General features: G+C 40.6%; 1 protein-coding gene across 1 annotated transcript in view; it reads left to right on the plus strand.

The window, feature by feature from the left end:
• The first annotated feature begins 453 nt into the window (after positions 1–453).
• The window catches only part of srpk1b (SRSF protein kinase 1b), a 44,552-nt gene continuing 20,401 nt past the window's right edge, over positions 454–24,604 (plus strand). The window contains 2 exon segments of the mRNA XM_034218301.1: positions 454–537; positions 1,159–1,213. Coding sequence (XP_034074192.1) covers positions 525–537; positions 1,159–1,213 — 68 coding nt within the window. The 5' untranslated portion in view covers positions 454–524.

The raw sequence follows: 24,604 nt of genomic DNA on the forward strand, positions 1-24,604 counted from the left end.
TCTGGCCTTACTCTGGTAAGAGCCTATTGTGGCTGTTGTTTGCCAACTTTATTTGTTCTGCTTCTGCGTAACTAACATTATTGAGTCAGTTCATTGACTTACCTTACTAGCTATGGGTCAAATTTCAGTACTAAATCTTGCATTGCAAATAAAAGAAAAACATGTCCCTCCCTGTACTGGCCATCACACTGAATCCCTAAACTTGATTGCATTTAAGATTACACCTAATTTGAGTGTTTAAAGTACAAAAAACAACTAATTTAAAATGCATCACGTCTTTACTGTGCTGGCAATAAAAATATATATATATGAGAAAACTTTCTATATTGATGTGGTAAATGTTTAAATGTATCACCGAAGGATACCATATATACACCATAAGATGTAAACAGATATTGACAGTCTGTTTCTTTACACTCCGCCCCCTACAGCTCATCTCTGTTAGGTCGTTCGTTTACGCGCACTTTAGTTTCGGCATTTCCAACAGTTCGTGAACGCAGCGTATGTCCTGACTGGTTAGCAGCATGGAAAGAAAAGGTAACGTTGATGTAATTTACTTCAAAATGCTATTTACACATATTATTCAAAACACACACGCATGACTTCATTACATTTGTATGCGAAATTAATAATCATAATAATTTGTACAACTGTAAGAAGCTACGTAACAGTTTAAATGAAGAGTGAAAGTGTACCATGCGTTCTGCTCTGTGTATGTTACCAGTATGCTAGCTCTACCGTAAGCTATCACTCTAACGTTAGCTTCTGTTATATGTACGCCAAAACAGTTATCAAGTCATAGTAAAAATAAGCCACCCCTAACACTATTCATACGTTTACCAGGGCTCTTCGTAATAATTGGCAAGACCTGTGTGATATTCGCAGCGAAAAGGCACTAATTTGACTGTTAGCTGCTAACTAAAAATGCCTGGCAACACACCGCCAAGGCCGTTAAACGTTAGCTTGTTGAGAGGCGTTCACTTCAGCTAAGTAGCCTGCTAGCTACTCTGATGTGCTAATGCAACCCGTAACTGCGACTTGTTTTCACACACCTGCAGCCCGACGGGTAATCTCTTAAAAATAGCCAGAATAAATAAGAAAAACGGCAAGGTAACGTTATGGGTCTATGTTTAAAACCGATTTCTCTGTACTTTTTAGTACTTGCAATGCAAGCGAGGAAGAAGAGGACAAAGCCAAGGAAGCCTGGCAAAAAGTGAGTAGAAAACCCTGTTTGTATTCATATCACATGTTACTCTTTGGTACGGAATTACTAAGGAGTATTTTTTAGTTTATTATTATTTTATTCCTGTTTTGTTTAGTTTGTTTCTAAGTGTTCCTTATGAATCACAAAGCCATGTGTTACTTTGGTTCCCTGAGAAGGGGGACATAGTTTTGTCTTTATTTTTTATTTAAAAAAGTCTGTTTGTTTTGTGAAGCACTTTGAGTTACCTTTTGTGTATGAAAAGTACTATATAAATAAAGTTAGCTCTTTTTGCTTTAAACTTGGCAACTTTCAATAAGTAACTAAAATAAACATCCATTGGTTAAGTACTTTACATTGTTTTTTTAATTTTTAATTGGAGCATTCAATGTCAGTTATTGAACAATGTGTTACTGCTGTTAACACTTTTTAACAAAGAAGCATTAAGGAATGAGCAGCTATTGATGAGTTTGTATGTATCTGTGGCAGGTGCACCTGCTCACTGAGAAATTGTTATCAATGTAGTTTTTTTACATCTATTCAGTTTTGTTTGTGTAAGTATTGTTTATGTTACATTAAGCTATATTTACAATTAGAAAGTTATACAAAATTAGGAAAAAAGCCACGATTATACATTTCTAAATTAAGCAAAAATGTGGTATACAAATCACGAAAATGTCTTCTATTTGTTAACAAACACGTTTTATCCCGCGCTTCATTTTCATAGTATATACATTTCTTATTTCTAGCCATTGTTCTGTAGTGTTCTACCCATTTTTTGTTAAATAGCTATCTCCCCCTTTTTTCATATATATCTTGCAAACAGAAAATCAATCGCTGTCTCAATGATGATTTGAGCCACATTAATAATAATAATACATTACATTTATAAAGCACTTTTCCTGGTGCTCAAAGCGCTTACAAGCAAGTAAAACAAAAATAACAACAAAAGTAAAACGTGCTAAGCTAGGTGGAATAAGGGCAAGGGGTTAGTTGATTAGGAGTTGAAGGCAAGAGTGAAAAGGTGAGTTTTGAGGGATTGTTTGAATGATGTGAGAGTGTTGTCGGATCTGACGTGGCTGGGGAGGGAGTTCCAGAGTGTGGGGGAGGCTGCTGCGAAGGCCCTGTCACCCCAGGTCCGGAGCTTTGTCCTAATGGGCTGCAGTAGGTTAGCTTCAGCAGACCTCAGCGACGGGTGGGGGGTGTGTCGTTGGATGAGGTCACAGAGGTAGGGGGGGGCGGGGGCAAGGTTGTTGAGGGCTTTGAAAGTGAAAAGTAATATTTTAAAGTCAATGCAGGTGTTTGATGGGGAGCCAGTGGAGGTCATGGAGGATAGGGGTGATGTGGTCTGAGCAAGTGGGCAGCTGAGTTTTGGACATATTGAAGTTTTTTTAGTATGAATGCAGGTGATCCAAAAAGTATGCTGTTGCAGTAATCCACATATCCACAGAACATAGTCAAACAGGCCCGACACAGTTTAGGTGAGCCAGCCACAATTTCATAATGAACTGAAAGCTTCACATAACCCCTCCCCCGGACATCACCGCTTCCCAGAGCTGTGACTGGGTGGCAAGGGGTCTGGGGCAACGTTGGCAACCCACCTGACCGGTCTTGAAAAATGGCCCCTGTCACGTGTACAATGTTTTGTGCTTTATGCCATTCATACCATTCATAACTAGGCTACAATCAATTTTGTTATGAATAAATGGTTTACTTGAGCACAAAGGTCCAGCCTCTTAATACAAAGAAACAACGACTTAGGGACCATCAAGATATGATTTTGACTCATCAAAATTGTACAGGGCCGCCCAACAGACTTATTGAGTTATGTGTCGGAAAATAGAGATTTTGATGAAAACAGGGGTTAGCTTAAGGGTCCTTACTTTTCTCTGTGAGCTGTGTCACATTCACTGATGGTGCTGATAACTGGGACAAATCATCAATTACTTACATTCTGAGTTGACATTGTTTTTGGACACAAGCATGCGACTGCCTCTTTCCCTTTAAGCAGTATCTCTGCCCTTTTCCCCTCATAACTGTGGTGCTGTGCAAGTGATCCCCGTTGAAAATGCATAATTTCTGTCAATAACCATCAAGCAAGGGACGAGCATCCAAGCATAAATCAACTCCTCCCACTCCTTTGCACCCATTATGCTCTTTCCCTCCCGCTCTCTTGTGTCAGCCGCTCTGCTGTGGACACCGTCCTGCTGAGAGGATGCAGCAGCCACTGTTCAGCGGTAGAGCCAGGGTAGGGAAGAGCAGTGTGCCATTCGCCTTTGCCAAGTTTAGTTTAGTAGCGTAAAATAGCTTTAGCCAAGTGTCCTCTGTGTCATGTGGCTCCTGGATTGGATATTCTCCATCAATACAGCTGTGGTGAAGCTAGCCAGCGGTCTCACATGCAAGTGAGTAGTGCAATACCCCTCATGGTTGTATTTGTTTTGAGAGCTAGGCTTCGGACTTTGCTTGTGTCTGTAATGCTTATTGAATCTGTGGTGATGTCAGCAGTAGTGTTCCGTGTGTGTGTGCACCAGATGCCAGTGTACACAGTTTGGCTGACTTATCGATGGAGTGATCCATTTTTCATTAAGGAGCAGATGCTGACTGTTGCAGCTCTATGAGGTACCTGACTACCTGCTCATGTGTTTTGCTAAGTGTGTGTGTGCAAGAGCACAGGACTGAAGATGTCCATGGTGGATGTGTGCTGCCAGCTTTTTTTAAAGATCCCACTCAATGTTTATTTCACATTATTTCTGCATTACTATATATATATTTTTTTTCCATCACTTTCGACATGAAGTGGCTTTAACTTTCAGTGCCTCAGGTATAATGTTAGGACTGCATGTGCACTCAGGAAAATAAACAGGAGTATCCAGCATTGCAGAGTATGTACAAGCACAAAGGTACTCTCTTATATTTCCCTTTTTATATCAGCCTCCATAGCTGCAGTTTATTACATAACTCATCTTCAGCCTACTACAGCTCTGTTCCCTCTATTCTCTCTATCCTCCCATATCCACCCTGCAGGTTAACCACTTCGCTTTTCCCCCCATCCTGTCAGTGGGAACAATATTTAAATATAGGTTTGTTTGTTGATATATCAAGACACTTCCCCCCCAAATAGCTCCTGTGGGGATTGCCCACAGTATTGAGTATGTACGTCGCTTTGGATAAAAGCGTCTAACAAGTGACATGTAATGTAATATGCAGATGTTGGGTTTCCAGACAGAGATAAGTTTTTTGCACACTTAGAAAGACTGCTGTGGTTTACCTGGTGCTGTAGTATAAAAAGCTGCAGTGTCCTCCTTTTCTCTTTGTATGTCATGCAGTATCTGCTTGGAAGTAAAAAAAAAACATTGTCTCTTGCCCAGACATGTAAACTGTCAGCAGGTGTTGGAGTGCTTAATACAGGTGCTGCAGCACACTCATTTACAGTGTGTGTGCATTGCACCCTCAGTACAGTTACCTAGTGCTGCTGTTTCATTCTGCTGCCCAAGCACTCGTCATTGATTTAATCCGGAGGGAGGGGAGGCGAGGCTGAAGACGTAAACTTTTTGGCCACACTCCATCCCCAAGAGCTCCTTTCTCCTCTATGCCCTTGTTTTGTTTGCTCTAGAGATCTGCTATGGCTGGATTGGTGGAAACAATAGAGCCAGGAGAAACCAGGAGACCCTGACACACTGTCATGTCTGATGTGTGCACAGGAGTGATGAAGATGTCCAGTGGTTTTGACTTTGTGTTAAATTAAAGCCCTACACTGGCACAATCTTAGCCGTACAGAAATGGAGCCCAGGCTACAATTTAGCAAACAATTTAGGCTCTTTGTGTGCAAGTCTGTTTCAGCATCAGCTCGTGAAAAAGACCACTTTTGTAAAAGCAGAGCAGGAACTATGGCATTGGAATCTTTGACTGAGTGCAGTTGATATCTCATTTATTTCATGTTTTCATATGTGTCGTAGATTGTATAACTCCATCCAGCGTTCTGTGGTGTGAGGAGCACCAGTGTGGCCAGCAGGGTTATCAATAATGTCAACCTTAAATGCACAACATGAAAAAAAGACTGTTGTGGAGACGGACTTAATCAATGTGTGATCCGTTTAATCTAATTATTGCAATCTTTCTGAAGGAAATACTAATTGGCAATGGGATGTTTAAATTGTTTACATTTCGATGTGAGCCAGCACTATCTTTTGCTGTTTTACTGTTGCATAAAGCTCTTTTGTACTTGGCATCAGTAAATCAAGTCTGTTTCGGGTGACACAACTTTTACAAACATGTGTTCTTTGTACACCTATTTATAGTGAATTGGGATATCAAAAAATGACAATCTTTGGCTTTGCATACATTTGGACAAAATCCCGTAGTTCCCACAGTGCACTAGAGCATCTGTGCACCGGGTCATTCGGGGCACAGGTGTTACTTATCTGCAGAAGCTGTGGATGTTGATCAGAACACTCATAATGGGTGCCTGCATGTTAGAGCTCACAAATGACTTTTTATCTTTTCTCTAATAAAACTCAATCATTACCATTAGACATGTTAATTAAGAAAAATGTATTTGCTTTTTTTTTTAATACCCTTGAAAATTGTACATCTTTCCATGGACTCAAATATATATAGTTTTGAATGCTGACAGATCAGCACACATCACCATCATGCTTCATTGCTGGCATGACAGTCGGACTAATATGAATTTAATGACGTGTTACAGATGAAAAACGTGACTGCCTAATCGAAATGACTCCAATTTGTACTTGAGCCACACAATGCAGTACCTGGTGTTGAGAACGGCGTTGTTTTTATTTAACTAACTCATTAACTCTTAAGGGCCAACAATCATTATTTTTATATATATTAATGCTGTCAAAATTATCGCGTTAACGGCGGTAATTCATTTTTTTGATTAATTGCGTTAAAATTAGGGCTGTCAGTCGATTAAAATATTTAATCGCATGATTGTCCATAGTTAATCGCAAATTAATCGCACATTTTTTATCTGTTCTAAATGTACCTTAGAGGAATATTTTTCAAGTTTTTAATACTCTTATCAACATATGAGTGGACAAATATGCTTTATGCTAATGTTTATTATCATTTGAACAATGACAAATATTGTCATGAATATTAAACACAACAACCTCTGAACATTACAAATATGTTATTAACGCGTTAACTTGACAGCCCTAGTTAAAATATTTAACGCATTTAACGCATGTGCAGAATGGCCCGCCCCATACGTCCCACCAGTGGCAGCGCCAGGGTATGGCTGGGGTAGGCTACACCCATACCAAGAAATGGCTTAGCCCCAAATAAAGTCCGCCAACTCGTGCCGAGAATTGCACAGACAGCAGTTAGTCAGATTGATTTCAGTAGCCACTTGTCTGGAAATACCGAAGAGCAGAAACGGTTTTGAAAACTTTTGTCACGTAGTGATCGTCTTCTCAATAGAACATCTTTGATAACGGCGTGGTGTTGTTGCAGGAAGTCCCGACGGAGAATACTTTTGCTGTAGTACAGGGGTGCACATAACTGGTACGCAGGTTATGCGCGTAATCTGAAATGCGTACCGTCACTTGTGTCACAAAGCGCATTTGCGTACCGACGTACTTGTGAAGCTTTTCCAGAAGGCGGTTAGATCACCGGACGACAGAGTCGGTCTCCGTGTGCACAGACAGGGCTGCTGTTAACGTCGGTCTGTACAACGGAATTGTGCCAAAACTACGCCAACCGGCTGCGGAGGGAGACTCCCCCCCCCCCCCCTTCACTGGAGAACTGCGCTAAAACAGCTGATCACAACGTTCACACTCTGTGGTCACGAAGTACTCCGACTTTCCTGAAGTACTCCCCCGTTGATAGAAATCAACACGTAATGAATTAAGACCCCACTGTTTGATGATTGATAGGTGTGTGGGTTGTCTTTCATTTTGACACACAGAATTTTTTTATAATAAACATACATAATGTATGTTAAATGGATACATCCGCCTTCTTTCATTTATCTTTCCATTCCCACAACAATATACATAAAGAAATGGCATATTTTAGACATAGTTCGAATGGTGATTAATCATGATTAATTAATTTTTAAGCTGTGATTAATCTGATTACATTTTTTTATCGTTTGACAGCCCTATCATCATATTAATGAAGCCTGTGTGTCATTAGAGATGGAGGTCAAACATTTGGGCGCATGCCTCTGGTGGTGAAGGCTAGAAGAGCAGAATGCATCTACGACAAACAGTCTGAGTTGCATTGCTGTCTCTGTGCAAAAAAAGAAATGATGAGTGAAACACTGGGGTGGGGGGGGTGGTGATTGACAGCAGACAGAGAGGGGGCGAGAGGGACGGTGTTGTTTTGGTCAGACGGAGGAGGGGTGAGTGCTGATGTCGTCCCTCACCTGCAATGCAGTGCTGGGCTGCATCACCCAATCATCTCGCTGCTGTCAGTGGAGAGGGCGGGGCCAGCAGCTGACGACAGCCAAGGAGAGTTCTCGGTCAGACAGAGAGGGAGACAGGGGGAGAGAGAGAAAGTGAGCAAGAGAGTCGGCGAGCGTGCTCCCGGACTCTGCCTCACGGTTCCGCCTGCAGCAGAGCCTCCACATTTCTCCTCTTCCTCCTCTCTTCTCTGCACTTGTCTTCCCACCTCTTCTCATTCTGTTTCACCACCCACCTCCTCTATAATCTCTGCGTTTCACTTATCAGCTCTGATCGCTCTCTCCTCCTCCCATCCACTTTTCACTCTCCATCCCTCTTCTTCTTTTTCGTCTTTTTGTCTCTCTTGTCCGATGGAGTGAGAAGGTTTTTTTTAACTCTTCCACTTGTCTGTCCTTTCCCCTCCACCACGTCCCATGGGCATCCGTGCATCTTGCAGGTAAGAGCAAGTTTTCACTGAGTGTGTGTGTGGGCGTGACCGCTCCAGGTGTTCAGAGTGTTGCAGAAGTCCTTCAAGTATCCTTCTTCTAGTTCCCGTTGGGGTCTGGCTATCGGAGGGCATTGAACTGTCTCTGTCCAACTGTTCATGTTCCGCACTGAGGGAAAAACTAGAATGCTTGATCATAACGCAGTATCATCTGCAGTCCGTGGGCATTTCATGTGAAAACGCAGTTTTATTTGATGCGTATTTGCTTATTTATTATTTTTCTCTTATGAGGAGATTGTCCCTTTTAACATCCACAATGCAGCCTTTCAGCCTCTTTTTCTGCTCTCTTGTTACTAAAAATTGTGATTTTGGCAACCAGCCTATATTTAGATCTAGTCAGTTTTTTGTTCATAGATTTTGGATCTAAAAAAGCTGTCTAAGTTCAAGTCATATTTATCAAGAACCATAAATATGTAGTAAAACTCTTGAGATTTTAGTATTTTTATTGTTAGTCAACATATACATATATTTAAAAGAAAAAAAAGTACACTTTTAAAAACAGTCTTTATTGAATGAACATGACCCTTTGTAAAAATGCTGTTTACCCTTTAAGTCAATGTTCTCAGACATTTTTGGGTGTTTTTAAAAAACTTTTCCCACTTTTTGTCAATCAATCAATGTTTATTTATATAGCCCAATATCACAAATGTTACATTTGTCTCAGTGGACTTCACACTTTGTACAGAATATCAGTATGACAATACGACACCCTCTGTCCTTAGACCCTCACATCGTACAAGGAAAAACTTCCAGAGAAAACCCACAGTTTAAAGGGAACATGGGAGAAACCTCAGGGAGAGCAACAGAGGAGGGATCCCTCTCCCAGGACGGACAGACGTGCAATAGATGCCATCAGGGAAGTAGTATGATGAGTCAGGCAGGACCGCAGAGACAGGTTCAGCCACAACTCAAAGTCCAGGACTCAGATCAGGACTCAGGACCACAGCAACAGGATCAGCTACGACTCAGGATCCCAGCAATTAGCAATAACATGATGAGATTCATCAGCTTATGTTGGCTTATATTAATCCTCTCATATTTGGAAGGAAACTATTGAAAAATCAGTGATTGTCAAATGTTTTTTCTTAACTTGTTTTAACAAAATAACCAGTATACTGAAGCCCAGTTACAGCCCACTCCTTCTTACTGCTCACTGCAGTTATCGATACTCTGAAGCTTGTGTGTCTGAGTATTAATGACACAGCAAGCAGGAGAGGAATGAGGAATGGTCTTTCATTGTTGAAGCATTAGGGGACAGGGATGAGAGCAGGCTGACCTTGGCACCGTTTGTATAGTTGTACACACTGTGCATGGGAATGAATGGATGAATGCAGTGTTATTTTCCATCTTTGCCACATGGTGCGTTAACTGTCAAAGTTCCTGCAAGTCATTTCCACTATCACAGTCAAGCTGAAGGCTGCACATTATGCTTAGTCATTTTAATTCTAATAAATGAGAAACCAAAAATCATCAAAGTCTTTTTAGTGTCTAATCACTTAAAGACTGCTGTCGGAAGTAAGGAGACTCAAACCTACATTTAGGTTGAGAACCTAATTTGAGGCTGTTCTCTCTTTAGTGACACATTTTCCTTTTGAGAGAAAAATCTGACAACAGATGGTTACATTTGTAGAAGCCTTATCACAGAATGAATAACAATCGAGTCTTTTTGTCTCCGATTTTCAAGGATGCCTCCTACACAAGTGACCCAGACAGATATATCGGTAGCAAATTATAAGTTAATATTTGGATAATGGCAGATCATTCCCATGCAGTACATGTATGGGAGATTGGCAACAATAACAAATAACATTACTCTTTAGTTTTGATATTGGTGTAGCATCAAAAACCCTGAAATGATAATGCTCCAAAAATAATCCTTACTCAAATTGTTCTTCTTTCTTGAACTCTGTGCCATCTGTTGTGAAAGAAATAAGGTTTATTAAAACATCTTTTCAGCTCTGACTGCAGCTCAGCATCGATACTAGCCTTTCCCCTTCAGGAACGTCAACAAACAGGAGCTCTGCAGGCGGCCCCGCATGACACCGCTCTGTAAGCTTGAGAAGATGCATCTAAAGTTGTCCTTCTTCTGAAGCTTACACCTTAGCCAATGAACTCATTAGCTAGGCATGCTAATCCTAATGGCTTTCAACTTTGTTTGCAAGCACTTCACAACAAAGTATCATTAACCAAAACAATCAGATACCTCTTTGTCTTCACTTTCACAATTTAGAAGCAATTGCAGTACATCCGGTTTGGATTAACATGTTTTTCCTCATAGGGTGTGTGCAAAGTCCCATAGCTGAAGAGATAACGTGATTAGCTTTAATTAGCTCAACATCTCCAGGGCTCAATGCTAACTTTTAAAAGTGGTTGCCAGGCTGGCAACCAGGCATCAGCTTTTGGTTCCCAAAACTGAAAATACGGTTGCCATTTTTAGTCACCTTATATTTTAAATAATTAAGATACTATACAGTTATACATCAACTTAATAATGAAAATGTGACACAAAAGAATGTTCAAATGCTTTACAATAAGTAATTAACACATTTATTTGAAACCTAAGTGGTAGTAAACTTGTTCACCCTCAATTGCTGGTATACTAAATACCAGTAGTGCAGCTGTGGTCATGTTCTTCACAGATGTTCCTTCAGCATCGAAGTCTTGGATTGTGGTTCTGTCATTGGCCAGATTAATACATTTCTAATGTTTAAATAAATGAAAACCATTCACAGTTAAGAATTAGATTTTAATTATTAATGCTGTAAATGACCTTTTAATATGTCTAACTATATTTAAAATGTGTTACCTTTTTATAGAAGTGATTATATTTGTATGCCAATATTTCACTATGGTAAAGTTTTGTTTAGCACTTTGATTTTGGTAGTAAAAAGATCGGGACTCTTATTTTGAAGGAACTTTTACCGGAAGCGAATGCACAACGGAGCAGAATGTACATATATATATTTCGCCTCCCAAGACTTTACACATTCCCTCTTTGCTTTCGTTCGGGTTCATCTTGCGCTTTATCAGTTGAATCACTTTGAACATTCGTTTGAGATGTTGACGGGTTGGCTGAAGTTTTTACCGCACAGTCAAACAACTTAATTTGCTTCGCCATTTTTTGTAAAACAGACACGGCGCACCGCCCACGCGAGTAAACGTGCATCGCTTTCTGGCTCCGTAATCACACCAATGCACGTGGATCACGTTCCAACTGGTCACAATAATAATTAAATATCACTCTTAATACAACAAATATTTAACATTTATCTATTTTGGGGTGCACATTTTGCTGTCCTTATTTCTTCATGTTAAAAACTGGTTACCACTGATGGCAACCAAAGACCAAGAAGTGGTTGACTAATTTTTTCTGAATGGTTGCCAATGGCAACCTGGCAACCGTTACTGTCGAGCCCTGATCTTCCTCAGTGTTAACTGTTTGACACTGAAACTGGAACACCAAGGCTTAATGTAGCACACAGGACTGATGTGTTTTGTCATCGAAACATTTCAATGAGATTCTGCAAGATCGTGTTTTCATTTAAAATAATGAAGGAAAAACAGCGTTCGTGAAGTCAACATCTGTCTGCACTGCTTGCTGAGAACAGGACTTCTGTCTGTTTTTAATACCCCAGTACACAATAAACAGTAGTTATACGTCAAAGCATTTTAAAGCACCATCTCCCTGATATTTTGTTCTTCCAACTAAGAAGATGGATGAACAGACGGTGTGATAAAAATGCTCTGTATTGACATGGCGTTGCTTGGTTTTTTAATGTATCCACGGATCTGTCCAGATTTTGTATTTGATGCATTTCATTCCTTTTGTACAGCTGTTGTGTTGCACCGTTGTCTTGTTGATTACAAAAACAAACAGATGGGCAGATTTTGTCTTATCTATATTTAAAAACAATACAAAGAAAGCTATTTGCTGTAAGCATAGCCAGGGTTCGTACGGGTGCTGAAAATGCTTGAAATTGAATGTGGTGTTTTCAAGGTTTGAAAAGTGCTTGGATTTTGGGAATGGTGCTTGGATTTGGGACAAAGTGCTTGAAATTGTAAATGCTTTACTTTTACAATAAATTGCTGTCTGACTGAATAGTTCGCTTTTTAGATTAAAAGAAAAGAAAGAAGTCGGAGCGAGCTTAATAGAGTGGCGAAGTCACGCCCATCTACTTCCGCCCCATGGGGCCTTATTTCTGAAAAATTATGTATTGAAGTCAATGGGGAGAGAAAGATTATCTTTCGATCCCGTTTGAATTGTGCCACGAATTACACATGATGTTTGTCAATCTTAAAAAATCATTTCCATGTCAAAAAGGTCACAGTTTGTCGTAAAACTGTTGAAATATAAGACTATGAAAAATACGCAACTAGAAAGACTACAAATCCCAGAGTCGCGTAAGTGAATTTAGCTAGCTGACATTAACGTTACACATTACACTCGTGTTACTCACCGAAACCTTGTAAAGCTGGTCCCGCATGCTGGAACCGACTAACTCCCCTTTTGTGTATGTACAGTTCTCAACATGGCCAGACTTGTAGTGATTTTCACAATGTGCTAACGTGACAGCCATCTTGGTTTTGGTGACGTATGCAAGACCAGAGTTGTAGTTCATTGAGCGATTCACAAAAAAATGTTGTTACTTCACAGTTTTACGGCACTTTTTTTTTTTACTTGCAAAATTATCTTTTAAATTGACAAACATCATATGTGTAATTCGTTGCACAATTCAAACGGGATCAAAAGATAATCTTTCTCTCCCCATTGACTTCAATACATACTTTTTCAGAAATAAGGTCCCATGGAGGTCCCCCGGAAGGGGAGGGACTTCGCCTCTATTGCTTCGCTTCTACATAAAACAGCTCTGCTCCGGCCTTCCCGCGCTATGCGCGTGACCTGCAAGTGTTTGTTTTACGTGTGACCTGGGCATTCTGATGAGAGTGATAGATGACAGTATGCCAGGAAGTTGCCGTTTCAACGAGCGTTGGCTAGCAGAAGACAAATACAAGCCATGACTAAGACGTGGATTAACCCCACGAATAGCCTCCTGCAAAGTTTGCAAAAAAGACTTTCAGTTATTCACGATTCAAGAGTCTGCGCTGACGAGCCTCATGAAAAGTACGCCGTAGTAGAGCATTTTGGATTAGGCTAACGTTGCATCATGTTCCGTTTGTTTAAGCTAGTAACGTTGGCAAGTTAAATAGCGAACTAGATGAGGGATAATTCCTTATGCAGGTGACAACAATTTCAGTGGAGCGTACCTACAGATGGAGCGCTCCATTTCAGACGCCTACCCGTGCGGGTCCGTGATCGGCACGGGGTGGGCCCCTGCTGAAAAGGAAAACCCCCCCCGCAGGACTTGAAATGCCCCCTTGATAAATACATTTAATTATAATGAAACCAGCTGCAATGGATCATGGATCCACCAGGGGGAGCCGTGATTAAAAAGCTGCCACACTGGAACTCATGTGAAATAAACCGCTGATCTTCAGGTATCTGATATAGCGGATATTTGTTAAGATCCATATATGTCACGGATAGGATCATATTCTGTGCTAAATAAGAGACATGTAATCATTTACTAAACATCCCCATGTTTTTATTTAACAAAATAATGTTTAATTCACGTTGGCGAAAGTACAAAACCATCGCTATGTTTTTAGATCAGGAAATGCATCCAGGCTCAAACAAACGATTTTCAATCATCATCCTCACGATCATTTAATGTATCATATGTTCGCGAGTTGAAATGAATGCACTAATACATGTAGTTTAATCCACGTGAGTTTACAACAACAAAAATAATCGCTTTGTTTTTATATCACATCCGACCGGAGGAAAATGCAGCACGGGTCTCACTACCGATCATCCTAATCCCACGGGCAAACAATAATATGTACAGTGTTAATAGTTTACTGTATTATTAGTGTCTAATATTACTGGGGATTTCGGAATGGTACTGGATTTTGATTTATTGTATCGGCTTCATATCGCAATATATTCCCGAAGTCTGAAATGCAAAAATGTCCCACATTAGGGCAATTCACCCTACATTTAATCATTCATACAAAATCATATTTCGTTTATTTTTAACGAAATAAATGTGGTTTAATCCACATAATTTAGGCCTACTGTGTTAATTGTTTAGTATTGTTTAACTTGAAGGTGCCTGATGTGAACATTTCCAGAAGAACTCTAGCTTGAATGGCCTTTGTATGTATACAGTAGGCCTACACATAGGCGGCGCGTGAGGCTCAGGTTTGGGAAGGCTAAATAACTTTTTTTTTCATCTTACGCTGCCCGCCTCCGGTGTCTATAGAAAAGAGATCAACTCAGTGAAAGCACCGCCTGCTGACCGATCAGAGCTCAGTGTGCGGAGTTTAAATCTATTAAGTCATATTACAGGAAAAAGGAAATGCAGTTTAAACTGCCGTATGCAGAGAAGACGCCGACGTGTCGCACTTATCATTCATATCACACTGACATCACATCATCAATCAGATCATCGATCTCACATCGATATCACAATATTTCCTTATCTGAGTCAGCTTCTCGAGCCGTATCTGGCCGTGCAACACTTAGTTACATTGTCACATATACTGTATGCAGACGTATTATTTTAAGCAACACATTAAGTTGACGAAACACTCAACTCAAATGTAATAAAGTCAGATCCCCTCGTGTTTTAGATGGGGCAGTATCATAAAACTGTTGTACGCTTTCAAACACTCGGTAGTTTATTTTTTAACGAGTTGTTCTGTATTCTCCTTGCAGGTGCAACTATGTGGCTTGTATCCTGGATTATATGTTTAAGTCATCATGGATGTTTAAAGTTCATATTTGTCTAATATTAGTTTACTTTTCATTAATGAAGTATGATGTTGCGCTGTCAGTACACTTGTCCCTGTTTGTGATGGGTCAAATGTAGCTAACCCCGCCCCTGTCACGTGAACGCGTTCTCAGCTGGAGAGAGAAACCCTGGCTTGATTTACCAAGTTGAAAACCAGCGCCGTAGGACCGTTTAGCAAGATCGCGTTTGTTAGGGTTAGTTAAGATAACTCAAGCATATCCAGGGTATGTTGAACTGGCTTCGTGGTACAGGGCACAGGTGGCTGCATAGCAGCGCTAATGTCAAAGACATTATATTTTTATTTTACCAGGATGCAGTTACACAAATATTTGGGAAGGCTAACCCCCTAATCCCACCAGGAGCGTCTGCGCTGCGTTGCGGCGATTTTAGCGATCGCGGCCACTCTAGTCAATGGGTGCTATTCCACCAGACCCGCTGCGCCGCGGCTCGAAGCGTCCCAGAAGCTCCTCGCCGCAAGGAATTTCTAAAATATAGGATGAATCCTATTTTTGACGCGGCGCAGCGCAGCGCAGGCAGGAAGTGGAACGTTCATCCAACAACTGCGAGGCTGCACACACGACGCTCCGCTTCCGCAACGTTTTGAAACGCGCCTGGTGGGTTATGACGCAGGAGGAGGTCGCAGCGCGGCGCAGACGCTTCCGGTGGGATCAGGGGGTTAGCCTTCCCTAGCCTACAGCACCCGCCGCCCCTGGGCCTACAGTATAGCCCAACCATGTACACCAGTGGTCCCCAAACTAAGGCCCGCGGGCCGGGTACGGCCCGCCTCCACATTTGGCCCGGCCCCCTGAACAATACCAGAGACGCATTATGATTTTTTTTTTTTTATTTCAAAAAAAAAAATTTAGTCTGGCCACGCGAATCCTAGACTAGCCCCTGTCAAAATGTTGTGACCTGCTCTATCGAAATCAGTCGCATTGACCCGAAGACACCTTTTGAGTTGTATACACTGTTGGAAAGAGGATATTCCTAGCTTTCTAATGATATCAGGATTGTTTTTGTACTTCAAATATTAAGCGAAATATGTCACATTATATAATGACTGTCACCGAGTCATCATTTTGAGAAAAAGGCCTTCAAAGTTGTCTCTTCTCTGGAATCCATCGATCTGATTGATTATTAGCGGAGCAAATGATCAAAATACTACCGAGGGAAGATATTTTCGTTTGGAGGGGAAGCTCGCGAGTGTGTGTGCTTGTGTAATTTTGCGTTTGTGTGTATTGTGTTTGTTTCCCGGGGAAAACACTCACGAGAAACACCGGCTGTTGTTATGCCTGCCGTTCTCCGCTTGTAATTATGCCGAAGCTTCAAAGTTGTATTTATCATCTGAATTTGCCGAAACAAGTTTAATATTCTGAAAGCCAAGACTTTGTTTAATTGAAATCAGATGAAAACAAACTGTAATGGACCCTGCCGTGTTATCTATGATTACTATACTCTTACATTCATAATTTCAGCGGAGTGAGGGGGGGGCGGCGCTGCGGAAGAGCAGATTGCGAGTGAGAAATAAATAAATTGGAAATAAAAGTTTCATATTCTGAAAGCCAAGACTTTGTTTGTTTAAAATCAAACAAAACACCCGAACCCCGAAAAAATAGTTTTTTTTACGTAAATCCACGTTTATTTTGAGAGATTCTGCTCTGACAACTAAGCTAAACTTTTACCTGTTAAGATTGTGCACGGCACAACAGAAAGTTACAGTAATTTTCAATGGACTTTTTTTCTGTGAAGAACCCAGAGAGGGTTATTTGGTTATTATTTATTTCATAAATAGTGTTATTTATTTCATTAATAGTGTTATTATTTATTTCCTGACTTTTTTTCTGTGAAGATCCCGGAAAGGGTTATTAATATTTGGTTATGTGTGGCTTTCTAGAAAACAATAAATGTTTACGTTTAGACACCCATGCGATCGTCACACTTTTTCTGTTACAAACTGACCCAGCCCCCATCAGAGAAGGGAAAAGTTATGTGGCCCTCACAGGAAAAAGTTTGGGGACCCCTGATGTACACCTTCCTTTTTTCCCGTCCAAAGTTTGAATTGGATAAAGGTAATGGTTATCGATGGTGCTTTTATAGCCTATTGTATAATAACTGTGTGATTTATATTGCTTTTCAAATGCATATGGCCACCCATTTACACTGCTCTTCCCGTCAAGAATATGAATAGAACTTAGTTAGATCACTTTATATTTCTGCAAATTAATTTTTAATCACACATATCTCCCCGTCCCGAAAATGATACATAAAATAAAAAGAGGAAACCATTTTCAAGTTCAGTTTTCAACGTTTTATTTAAAATAACTGACATAACAGACACCATACTGTAGGCCTATCTGCTGCGGAAACCAGGACGAGCTATTTCGGGATCTGTTTTTCTGGGGCTCCTCAGTCTCTCATTTACCCGGCTCCTGATTAGGACACATCCTGGGGATTGTGTTTACAAACATTGACCAGACCGTTCACCAGCCCCCACCCCCCATGTTGCCCATGCTGTCCTGTGTTGCGAACTCTTTGTTTAAAACGAATTGGCCATCGGAATGTGTGGAGGAATTCTCCCAAGGGTTACATTCCACAGCTCTCCCCCCCCCCCCCCACTCCTGTGATCTCCCATCCCCCAGTCTGTAGGTTTGTGTTTGCATATTTCTATGCCGTAATTCCTACTGGTCCTCTCACGCACATACATTCTCCTTACAGTATACATACATAGGCTATATGAGTCCGTGTATCTACGGACCATTTGTTTTTCTTTATTAAACAAGTAAACGGAAGAGCGTCTGAGAGGCGTTTTTGCCCTTTGGCTTGTTACCTTACTAAATGGTCTGATGGTCAGTGGAGCGAGGGGGGAGGCCCGCGAAACTCGCGGAAGTGATTTCAAAACAAAAAGCCAGTGGCGAGCCGTGACTTGTGTTAACTGTGATGGTTATTCTCGCGTCCAGGAAAGAGAAGCTTAAAAAGGAGACTAAATGGAGTCTCTGAGATGTTTTCAAATTGGTACTTTAATTAATAAAAAGGCGTGGTACAGTCACAAACAGGATATTGTCCGACAGAAAAGCAGCTGTCTCTGGCCCTCGCTAGCAGAGAAAAGAGGCCGAACCGCCCAGGTGCTGCTCTTATATAGCTTCTGTAGGCTCCTCCCTGCGGGCCGGCCCTCCACATCTTAATGTCCGTTGTTACGTTTAAACAGAGGATTCAGGCATTGTACATTCAATACATACTTAAACACGCCTCTTCTCCTCATATTGTCTTTCATCACTTTTCCTTTAACACATTCTAAACGTTGTAGTTAATATTCTAAAAAATACAGAAAATACTTCACGGCTGGTTTGGTTTCTGGTCATTCCGGAAGTTGTCACATCTTACCCAGGTCTGTAAACAATAACTTTATTCAAATAAACTATACCTTCATTTAATATTCAGCAATAATAATACGTCTATAGTTGCAGTGTTAAAATCAGTAGGTTTCGGTGTGCATCACTCCATGTCATTTCGCTACTAAATTAACCTCTATAAGAAATGGTAAACTAGCCACATGCTAACCGGAGATGAAGGATTTTCAGAATAAAAGCTTAACTGGTTGTGCACAATAATTTTCTGGTTTTTCAGTATAAAACAGCATTTAAACTGAAGGTACATTTAAGGTACATTATGCCATCAAAACATTGATTTTAATTTCTAACAGTCCCTCCTTACACACCTAAAAGGTGTGTATAATACTGAAATCAATGAGTTCTTCATCTGAACTCTGCATAGTACATAATTCATATCAAAAACATACAATCAAAATGGAATAGTGCGAATATCCTCAATTTTACAAAAATACAAAAATACTTTGACTGTGTTCAAACATAAAAGTTTTCCCTTGTGCATAACTTCTAGTGTTAACATTCAATATGGTTCTTCAAAATAGCAGGAATGGCTTGGTATCAGAACATTTCTTCCTCCCTCCTTTCACAGAAACCGTTCTTATACCACGCTCAGTGTTAAGGCACTTGTTTTTACAAAGTGAAAATAAACTATTCATTTTAGAATTGTAATGATTCGAAAATACATGAAATCTACCATATAGAACAGTGAAAAATAATAAAAATGAAATAAACTATCTTGTACCAGTGTAATGTAATAATAAAACAAAAAATACACTATCTTGGAATAGTATAGAGTAATTAAAAATAAAAATACACTATCTTGGAATAGTATAGAGTTCAGTGAAATGGATTCACTCCATTTTAGCATTTTATTTTGCTCACTTCTTCAGATGATTTCATCATTTAAAGAGTCACATCGGCTGGACATTCATTGAACAATCTCATCTCTGAACATCCACATCATTTAACATCATTCAAACTAACTCGTCATTTTCATCTACATCTGTATACGGGGGTGGATCGTCCTGTTCTGCTAGCATTTGTAACTGTCTCCTCATGAGAAATGTACCCTCCCTCCTTTCATACCATTTAAGGTATGAAAGTAATATGTTCTCTAGAAGAGGCCGTTGTAATCAATCGGTATTTTAGGACATGGAATTAGTGCTACATTTAGGCCTCCCCTGGGCGCCCCTATGCTATCCTTGTACCCTGGAGCCTAAACTCCCCCTGGGACTGGTCTCTTAGCCCTACTGGCTTTGGGGTGGTCTGTTCTAATGCAGTGATAAAGTCCCTGAAATGGTGTGACAACCGGTGGAATATCAATAACTCATTATACTAATTTATTTTCATTTCTGGTCTACTTAAATAACTATGCTAACCCCCTTTAAACAGTGTGTGGAACCTTGGGTGCTCTAACAAGGACTTCAAAAACAGAAGTCATTTCATTAATGGTTTGTAGTTCAATTCAGGAATTTTCACTCATGGCAGATATGTTTCTCCTTTTAAATAACATCTCTAAATGTCAGGTCATCACTGATTAAATGGAGGAGCATTAGGAGGTGGTGGCACTTGTCTTTTAAAACTCATACTCTGGTGCCGTGCGCTCCCTCTGAAGCTGTAAGTAAGATTTAAAACATCTGCAGGGTGGGTTGAGCAACCCCTTCTCCCTGAACGATATTTATTGTTGAAAATATGCACCATTAAAATGAGTGATCCAAGGCCCCGCATGTATTACTCCCAATTGTACTAGTTTTTTCAAAATTAAAATCTTCAATCGCTCTTTGCCTAGTGTCTTTTTTAAAACTCTACATCTTGGACGACAAACAAATGTTGTTTCCACCTTAACAGTTCTCCTGTGGTAATAACCATGCTACAATGGAGAAACCAATACTCTAGATTGGAATACTTTCTTTGGCTTGGTTCCAGCTCTACCTTTAACATTTTCCATTCAAATAAAGATTTGCCTGCTATCTATATTGTAACAAATTAAATCTTCCCCAAATTCTCACATGAATAAGAATCTCTATAAGAATAATTTGTTTATATTATGAAAAGATTGAATAATATGTTCTACCCTCAGTGTGTTTTTAGGATTATTTTCTAATAAGTGTGTTTATGTGTAAACTCACTCACTCCTGTGTTCCTTCTCTCCCCCTCTGGTCGTCAAGCCACGACCCCCTCACGTTCTGCTGGCCCATGCCAACTCCTCTGGTTCTGTCTTCTCCTCCATCCTGTCTTCTCCTCAGTCCATCCGCACTTGGATCTTCCCGCTGTAATTCTTTTCAGTGGCCCAACTGCTTTGCATTTCATCTCCTCCTTTTCAGTCTCTTGGCTGTTGCATGGAGTGGTGTATTCTGCTCTCATGTCCCACTCTGCTCTTGTGCCAAATCTCGCGGCTCAGTTTGGAACTTCATGTCCTGTTTGAGGGACCGATGAGAGTTTGCCTCTTTGTCAGCATGCTGGTTTGGTTCTGGATGCCTCAGGTGGAGATGGTTCTGGATGCCTCAGGTGGAGATGGTTCTGGCTTTAAACCGGAGGAGTCTCCTGTGGTGCGGTCATTTGTCTGAAGATGGGGTCGTAGCATTCTGACAGGCAGAGAGAGAGAGAGAGATCTCGGGCCGCATTACCTATAGCTAATTCTAACACACTGAGGTAAAATATATCCAATCCTTTCCACTCTATTTTCCTAATCTTACTATCCGTCTTAGATGTTAAATGTCATCTAAACCCAATTAATGTCTACTAATGGTTGTGCCATATCCCTAAACATTGTTTCCACCCACTGTTAACATGGCTACTCCAAATAACTCTTTCAGGAAACCATTTTCTTCTATAAATTAAAAATACCTACATGTTTCAAGCACCACATATTTCACACACTATAAAAGAACGTCCCCATATTTTCTCCATTACTCTAAATCTCACTGTTATTTAGAACATAAGTAACTTTTGTGACTGGACATATCTGCAATGTCGCCACAATCTGCTGGGGAATTTTGTTCATAGAGTTTGTACGTACAAAGCTGTACTTGTGGGTTAGTAGCCTGTTTCTACTGTAATCATTTTTCCATAATTGTGCTCAGTTCACCGGTCGGTTGTCCATAAACTTAACAGGGGTGTTTCTGGCACAGACTAAAACATGGATCCAGTGTATTTTTAGATTCCCCTAATCTGTAAATTCCCATCACCTACATATCCCAATCAGTTAAACCCATCTCATCATTTGATACAAGAACTGCATATATGGGGGGTGAATCATCTTGATTGTAACCGCCTCACCTTTGGGACCGAGTATTTCTAACTCCTCCTCTTGTTGCTCAGCTGATCTTTTGGCTCTGGGGATAAGGGAAACTCTCTGAAACACAGCTGGAGTTTTGTTAGTGATGTGGGCATTCTCTATGAGTGGACTAATGGATCCATGTCTTACTTGATATTGTACTCCCCATCCAACCAGAAAGGTGCCAAGTGTAATGAGCACAATCAACAATGCTATTCTGACTCTTATCCCTAGGGGACCCCACAATAGCTTTGGCTTTGTTCTTGACATCATCTCTATTTTCTCCCTTGGTGTCAGTTACAGAATTTAAATAATGAGTACTATAATAACGTATACTAAAATTTGACTCTTTTTCAGATGTAAAACAAAAATAGGTTTTCACTTTAGTGTACAATCTATAAAAATCTATAGACAATTCGTCTTTTGAGCTGTTTCTATCTTTATCTTATTTCTATTTATTGTTTTGTTCCAGCTCTGCCAAATCAGTCCTAACTCCCAATAATGTTCTGGAAGTTGCCAGTGAAGGGTGACAATGTGTGAGGTGGTGTCAATTTGCTCCTTTTTCTTTACCTTTAAACCGGAGCGCGTGTGAAGTTCGTTACAACTTCTCACTGTTCCGTCCACCGGGGATCAGCTCACTGTCTTTTGTGAACTTTCACCCTCACCCAATCACCTGGCCGAACAGGAGTCTCTTCTGGTGTCTCGTCTGGTATCTCTGTAGCTTTCTTAGCCTGTGTAGACAAAACTTGGATTATATTACTCAGAGTTCTGACATATTCATCACTTCTATTCGTCTAATATCTAAAACTGGACCACTCCCTCCTTGGAGGAGGCCCAAGCTTTGGCATACCTTTTGTCGTTATGAGACCTATTATTAACTACATTTTATTATTCATTAACTACAACGTCACTGAAATCAACATATCTGTATAATCATGACACTCCCTCCTTTGAGCAGAACATGCTCAATTAATATTGCAATGATTACCCTATTCTGAACAGGACATGTAAAACCCATAACGTTGCACTAAATAAATATAACTTCTCCGTGTACCCATAAGGCGTACAAAATATCGTATGATGTGTGGCTTTCTGATGGTATAAAAACATATTCACTCAAATCTGCCATTAGCACAAAAATGGTTTACATGTTGCAATAATGGCTTTTGTCCTGGTATTATGCATCATTGTTGCTGCGAAAAACAATACCCCTGGTGTCGCTAATGCGTCTCAATAATTCTAGGATTAGAGGATTGTTTGATACTGCTGAACAAAGATATAATAAAATAATATTTCTCTAAACTAGAGGGAAACATACGAACCATTCTCACAGAGGGTGACATGCATGAAGGGCTGGTGCCCCTCACTCAAAGTGAGATAGTGCCTTACGCACTACACTATAAATCAGTAAAATTACTCAAGCATAAATAAATAAAAACTGATTCTTGAAACTGTTGTTAAAACCCTACAACTTCTTCATCCAAGCTCTCAATCAGTGTTATGTTATTTAATCTGCAGCTCATTGCCTTAAAACAGATACTTCAGACCGATTATAAAATTGTGTTTGAGAAAAATGTAATCTGACTCCATAAATCACATAATTGTTTGACTAAAAAACTACACTTCCACCAACAATAAATGAAGTTCCCCTTTAAACACAGCCCCGGTCTTCTGACGGGGTCTATCTATGTACTGGCTGGAAAATGTTGTGCCAGTCTCTGTCGCTCCGTCACTGTTCTCCCGCTAACAGTCACTCTCTAGTTCTGCTGGGTTCTTGTTGACTTCTTCACTGGTTTGAGACAAGCGACCCTATCGGACACCTCCCTTTGTAGCCAGACTTCACCACAGCAGAAGCGAGTTTCTGTTTTTAGGTCTCAACAGCTCCACGTCAGGTGTATCACCGCCCCTTGAACTGCAGTCGGTGTAAACAGGAGGATTTGGTATGGATCCTCCGTCTTGGGCGAGTACTAGGTTTCCGTCTTCATATTTTTGGGTGGAAACCCCATCGTCTTGACCTCACTAGCTGTGTGGACACAATAGTTTTCTGTGTGGGGGAACAACATCACTCGTAATCTCTTTCCTTCTCATAATTACAAAAATAGTCTGCTAAATGTTCTATTCTGTGGATGCTTTATGTGTAAATGCAAATGCTACTCTCGATTCTGTTTTTACATTAAACATTAAACCTCTCCCTTCTGTGGTGACATATATGGCTCAATGTAGCTGGATTTCAAAATACCCTTGTGCTGAAGATGCATCACCTGGTGGTCTGGCCCTCTGAGCTTCCTCATTGTTGTGGTTGATACCAGGGTGTCAGTGGCATTTGGGTCATGTTTGGCAATGCTGTTCGTCTTTGACATCCCTGAGACCCCCTGCTTCTGTCGTAATCATGGAAACCTCCCCCAGGGTAACTACATGGAGGGCCATTGTTTGGTGCATGTTGCCTTAGTAGTTGCGGGCAATCTCTGGTCCAATGGCCCATTTGGTTGCAATGGTAACATCCCTCAAACCGTAAACGTCTTCTGCCTGTGCCTCCTTGGAAACCTCCTGGTTGTTGGTTCTGCATCTGATTCTCTGGCACTATCTGAGATTTAACTGTTTGAGGTGTCTGCTCTGCATTCTCTGGTTCTTCCTGAGCTTGAATTGTTGGAGGTGTCTGCCCTGCCTTCTCTGGAAGTTTCCCCTCCCTTCTCCTTGTCTTGTTCCTACAAGCTACGGTGTCTTGTTTTTTCTGCTATGTCTTCCCTCACTGGCGGGTCTGCTACTCGGACCACATTTATGCTGTGTGCCAATAGGCTGGCATATTCCAGATGGAGTATCAGACTTGTAACTCTTATAAATCTTTCTTCATCTTCACTCCAGATAGTTCTTTTAATTGGACAGGTTAAAGCATCTGATCAGATTATTACCCTTTCCTTGATATCTGCGGTTGAGCCTGGCTCTGCGTCTAGTCTCAATTTAGTTTCTTTTG

The sequence above is a fragment of the Gymnodraco acuticeps genome, unplaced genomic scaffold (assembly GCF_902827175.1).
Source record: "Gymnodraco acuticeps unplaced genomic scaffold, fGymAcu1.1, whole genome shotgun sequence".
Classification (NCBI taxonomy): domain Eukaryota; kingdom Metazoa; phylum Chordata; class Actinopteri; order Perciformes; family Bathydraconidae; genus Gymnodraco; species Gymnodraco acuticeps.